The sequence below is a fragment of the Cherax quadricarinatus genome, unplaced genomic scaffold, assembly GCF_038502225.1.
Source record: "Cherax quadricarinatus isolate ZL_2023a unplaced genomic scaffold, ASM3850222v1 Contig798, whole genome shotgun sequence".
NCBI lineage: Eukaryota > Metazoa > Arthropoda > Malacostraca > Decapoda > Parastacidae > Cherax > Cherax quadricarinatus.
In genome coordinates this window covers 57,501-63,254 of record NW_027195824.1, presented here as the reverse complement: position 1 = coordinate 63,254, position 5,754 = coordinate 57,501, and the positions used below count along the sequence as shown (strand labels likewise).

Below are 5,754 nucleotides of genomic sequence, written 5' to 3'. Positions count from 1 at the left end.
TAGTGCTTCCATCCGTCATCCGTGACTGAGCTCATCTTCCCCACAGTATTCCTCTCATTAAGTTAAAGGACCTCATCTTTTCCAACCGCACATCATGGAGAAAGGTAAGTTGTACTTAGAAAATTCTTGTTTTTTTGCATGTTTAATTTTTGTTGAAGCATACGAGTGAAATTTTGGTTAATTTTTGTTGAAGGATACGAGTGAAATTTGGGTTAATTTTTGTTGAAGCATACGAATAAGTGAAATTTTTAATGGGTTAATTTTTGTTGTTAGAAAATTCTGATTTGGGTTAATTTTTGTTGAAGCATACGAGTGAAATTTTTACTGTGATAGTGTGTTAAATAAGTGAAATTCTTAACAGGGGATAGCATATATTCGAAATACTTGGAAGCATTGGTGAAGAGAAGATTATCGATTAGAAAGCAGCGTTCGTTGGTAATCGAGAAAGGCGGTGTACAACGCAATGAAAGGTTATTGCAATTGGATAATGAGTGGGCACGTGTAGATGCTTTATGGAAGAAGGCTATAGAAACAGGTATGTAACCAATTTGTGATCTTTTGTTGTTGTGAAAATGTGCTAGTCACTCGAGAAAAGATTTTTTGTTCTATTCATTGAAATCTTAATATTTTGGGTTATGAATTGGATATGCTTTTTTCCTCTGTTCATTGAAATTTTAATATTTTTTGGGTTATGAATTGGATACACTTTTATATATATGTAAAAATTGTAAAGGGTGACCTTCTTACCCCCATTACTGGACGTAATATTACTATTCATTGAAATCTTAATATTTTTTGGGTTATGAATTGGATATACTTTTTTCCTCTGCAGGAAATACACCTGGTAGTAATGTCGCACAGCTTGGTGGTGAGAGTGCTAGTGTTGGTACCTCACAATGCGGAGGTGCGGGTACTTCTGCCCCCATTAATGATGATGAGAGAGCAACTACCTCGCATGACGTGTCTGACACGCATAATAGTGAAGATGAGACCCCAGAAGTTATTACATATATCCAGAATTTTAGAGGTAGACATACAGTGAGGAAATATAGTGTTCCTTCAACTTATAACAGAGAGTTAAGAATGTATTTACATGTTTATAGGGATTATTTTATAGAACAGATGCGAGATATGTATGATAGATCGCCTCTAGCAATGTCGCTCAGAATCCACCCAATTATAGTTATAAGGACATTACGTCAAAACATATCGGGTGATGATCAAAATGGACAATTTGTGATAAATTTAGCGTTTGAGTTAGTAAGTGAAGAGGAAATCTCTGAAGTATTTGATCGATGGGTGGGAACAATATTAGAAAGATACGAGTCAGAGTTGCAAGATCAGGAAGGATCTGGCTGGATCATAGATCAAATCGAATCTTTCAGTATCGAATATGTTAAAGTAGAATTCAGAGTGGGAGTGGGATCATATGTGGCATATCCCGAGAAACTGCGAGGGAACCAATATGTATTTAATCCAGAGATTAATGATGGGTTATGTGTACTGCGTGCTTTTGCCGCCTATCAATGTCATAAAAAGAACAAGCCATGGTGTGATATTCGCAGAGCAGTTAATACTAAGAGAGGTTGTCTTAATCATGCAAAAACTTCTATAGATGATTTCCCCATTACGCGTGATAAGTTAGGTATATTAGAGAAGGAAAATAAAGTGTCATTATATGTTTATCAATTAAGAAAGGATCAAGATAGGACATTTATGGCTATGTGTCGTAAGGGGAATAAGAAATATAAGGACATTATGTGCGCGTTATTGTTGAATGAAAGACATTTGGTTTTAATCAAAGATTTTGACGGGTATGTTAGAACGATAATGAAGAAAAAGTGATGTAAAGAAGCGCTGTCATAGTTGTTTGATGAAGTTGAATACACAGGAAGAGTTAGATATCCACGAAGATGGATGTAAAATCAATCAGGTTCTCGTATTCCCCCCGGAAGGAACAACAGTACACTTTGAAAATTTTAGTCATACGCATTCCAACGAATATATCGGTGTATTTGATTTCGAATGTGCATTAGACACAACTCTCCCAGCAGGTAAAATTGAGTCTCGTCATAAAGCCATTGCCTATTGTTATATTATATTTGATCGCAAAGGAGAAATAGTGTGTATAAAGAGTTATAAGGGGGAGGATGCTGTTAATCATTTCATTTTAAATGTTAGTGGTGAATGGAATAAAATAAAGTTTAGAAGACAGTATCATGAAATCCATATGCCAGAGGAGGATAAGATGAGGTATGATTCTCAGAACACTTGTGAATTATGTGGTAACACCTTCAAAAAACCCAAGGACAAACATAAACACCATGACCATACTTTAAATTTCAATAATTATATTGGAGCCTATTGTGCACGTTGTAATATGCAGTGTAAAGACAAGAGAGAGAAATTATTGCTTTTTTGTCATAACATGTCGTATGATTTAGGAATAATTTTAAAGGAATTGAATGTTGATAAATATAACGTTGAAATTCATTCGAAACAAGGATTCAAATTCTTGAAAGTAGACATAGGTAAGGTTAGGTTTCAGGATTCACTGTCTTTATTGAATGGATCTCTTTCCACGTTAGCAGAACAACATATCAAGGCAGGTAAATCCCTGAAATATACAGAGACTATTCTGAAAGATGTGCCTCGAGATGTCTTACCTTTATTATGTAAAGGAAAACAAATTTTGTGTTATGATTATATTGATAGTTTAAAGAAGCTCGATGAAACAAAATTACCGAGTAAAGATCATTTTTTTAATTCTTTGAGAAATAGCGCTATCAGCCAAGAAGATTATGAACATGCATTGAAAGTGTTTGAGTTGGGTAAATGTAAGACTTTAGGAGATTACTTGATGTTATATCTCAAGACAGATGTTGGTTTGTTAGCCGATGTCTTCATGGAGTGGCGTAAAACACTCAAAGATATTTATAAGCTAGACGTTAGTAATTATATAAGTTTACCATCATTCAGTTGGGATGCATTCCTATTGAAAACTAATGTAAGATTAGATATGATATATTCCCATGAATTATATGACTTGATTAAAAGGAATCTCAGAGGTGGGTTTACGTGCGCAATTAATCAGTATTCTAAAGCAGATAATCCCCTAATTAACCCTAATTTTGATGTTGAGAGTGGAATGGGCACTCATATTCTATATCTAGATTTCAATTCTTTGTATGCTAGTGCGATGGTTGAAGCTCTTCCACAGAATGGTATCAGAAAATTATCGAATGACGAGAAGAATGCTATCCTCGATGTGGGATTAAGTAATGTTTCCTGTGAAGGTCAAAAGGGATATTGGATAGAATGTGATACCAAGCACATATCCCCCGAGGTAGCTAGACTCACTGATGAACTTCCTTTAATATTATCACATATGAATATATCAGAAGAGATGTTATCTCCTTATTGTGAATCTATATTGAAAAATGAAGGTAGAAAGATCCCCAAATCTAATGGGAAATTAGTGGGCAGTCATTTATCTCAGAAAAATTATTTGATCAGTCTAGAATTGTTACAGTTATTACTGGAACTTGGGTTAGAGGTGGAAAAGGTTCATACCATATATGAATATACACAGACAAAATTTTTAGAACCTTTCATATCAACTAATATTGCACAGAGAACAGCTACAAGATGTCCTATCAAGTCAAAAGCCTTCAAATTAACTAATAACGCCATATATGGGAAATCATTGCTGAATATTACAAAGTATGCTGAGAAATATAGATATATCAATAATGAGAAAGCATTTATTAGAGCGAGTAAAGATCCTTTGTTAAAAAATATCACACATTTAAATCAAGATAGAGTAATTTGCACATTCAATAAAGATATATTAGAAGTTAAGCAACCACTTTATCTCGGTTTTCAAATTCTTGAGATAGCTAAAAAGAAATTGTATCATTTTTGGTATAAAGTTTTAAAACAGCATTATGGTGATGATGTAAGACTTCTTTATACCGATACTGACTCGTATATTTTTAGCTTGAAATGTAAAGATTTGTACACCGAGTTAAAAAGTGAACCATTGTTAGGTTATATGGATTTTTCAAATTTCAGTCCTGAGCATCCCTTATATGATGATAGTAGAAAAGGGGAGCTGGGGTTATTGAAATCTGAAATGTGTGATAACCATATTAGCGAGTTGATAGCCCTGAAAGCTAAAATGTATTCTGTCAAGATTGCTGGAAGATCAACTACTGTCAGCAGAGCCAAGGGTATTCCTTCGCAATTTATGCCATTATTAACACATGCAAGATATAAGAATGTTTTATCAAATGCAGATAGAGAATTATTCACGTGTAAGTCTATAAGTAATGTAAAAGGTGAAATATGTACGGTAAGAATTAATAAGAGAGGTTTGTCAGCCTTTGATGATAAAAGATATCATTTGAATACTAATGAATCCTTGGCTTATGGACACCCTGATATTCCACCATCTAAACGTAGGAGAATAGAGTGATGTATTGCTTGTATAATAAATAATGAAAAAAAATATTGTGTATTAGTGTTATCCTGAAATGTGTCTTTCTGATGATGAAAATGTTTTCCCTATGATGTAGGTACTATATCCCCTTATTAACTTGAATGAACTAAAAGGATCGACATGATTCAGCTTGTGTGCGCGTGACGTCACTACTATGTCCCCTTATTAATTAAAAGGGTAGACAAGATTCAACCTGTGTGCTGGGTCAACACGTGACGTCACTGACCGCCGAGTAAACACCCTTCATTAGACCTGTAGTAAGCATGCCCCCATAGGAGGAGTCTATTTTGAATGCTTATACCCAGAGGGGGGATTCCAAAAACTTGATCCGAGGAATTGGAGAATTTTGAAAACCCCATAGGGGGGAATCCAAAAAACTTGATCCAAGGAGATGGAGAATTTCGAAAACCCCATAGGGGGGATCCAAAAAACTTGATCCGAGGAGATGGAGTCATGGTATTGTCGAGAAATTTTTGGGGTTGGGGGATGAAAGTGGGAGGGGGATCCGAGGAAGTGGAGACTTTGATATTGAGAAATTTTTTGGGGATGGGGGGTGAAAGGAGGGGTATCCAAAAAAACTTGATCCGAGGAATTGGAGAATTTCGAAAACCCCATAGGGGGGAATCCAAAACTTGTATTATCGAGAAATTTTTGGGGTTGGGGGGTGAAAGTGGGAGGGGGATCCGAGGAAGTGGAGACTTTGATATTGAGAAATTTTTTGGGGATGGGGGGTGAAAGGAGGGGTATCCAAAAAAACTTGATCCGAGGAATTGGAGAATTTCGAAAACCCCATAGGGGGGAATCCAAAAACCTTGATCCAAGGAGATCATAAGAAAAAAAAATTCGAGGCGCGGGGGCGATCCGGACGACGCAGCAGAAGGCGCGGGCGGGGGTCGCGAAGGGCACGGGCGGACGCGCGGGCGGGGCGGGGCGCGCGGGCGGGCTCGCGGGCGGGCGCGCGGGCGGGCTCGCGGGCGCGCGGCGCGACGGGGGTCGCGAAGGGGGGGGGTCGTGGGTGGGGGTATTGGTTGGGGGGTCAAGGGTGAGGTAGTCTCGAGGGCGAGGTCATGGTCAAAACCGGAAGTAACACCTAGGTGTGAAAAGGTGACCCTCCAGCCGCTGGTCCTAGACCGGATACATCGCCCAGTGGAAGGCCTAAACCGGAAGGGACCTCCCAGAGGAAGGCCCTAAACCGGAAGGGGTGGCGGTGGTGGTGGTGGCGGTGGTGGTGGCGGTGGTGGTGGTGGCGGTGG

The 5,754-nt window shown here is 38.1% G+C and overlaps 1 protein-coding gene across 1 annotated transcript; it reads left to right on the top strand.

The window, feature by feature from the left end:
* The first annotated feature begins 345 nt into the window (after positions 1-345).
* On the top strand, positions 346-1,845 carry LOC138851502 (uncharacterized). Its single transcript, XM_070080695.1, has 2 exons — positions 346-535; positions 833-1,845. Exon 2 carries the CDS (start codon positions 1,084-1,086, stop codon positions 1,843-1,845), a length of 762 nt encoding a protein of 253 aa, XP_069936796.1. The 5' UTR covers positions 346-535; positions 833-1,083.
* The last annotated feature ends 3,909 nt before the right edge of the window (positions 1,846-5,754 follow it).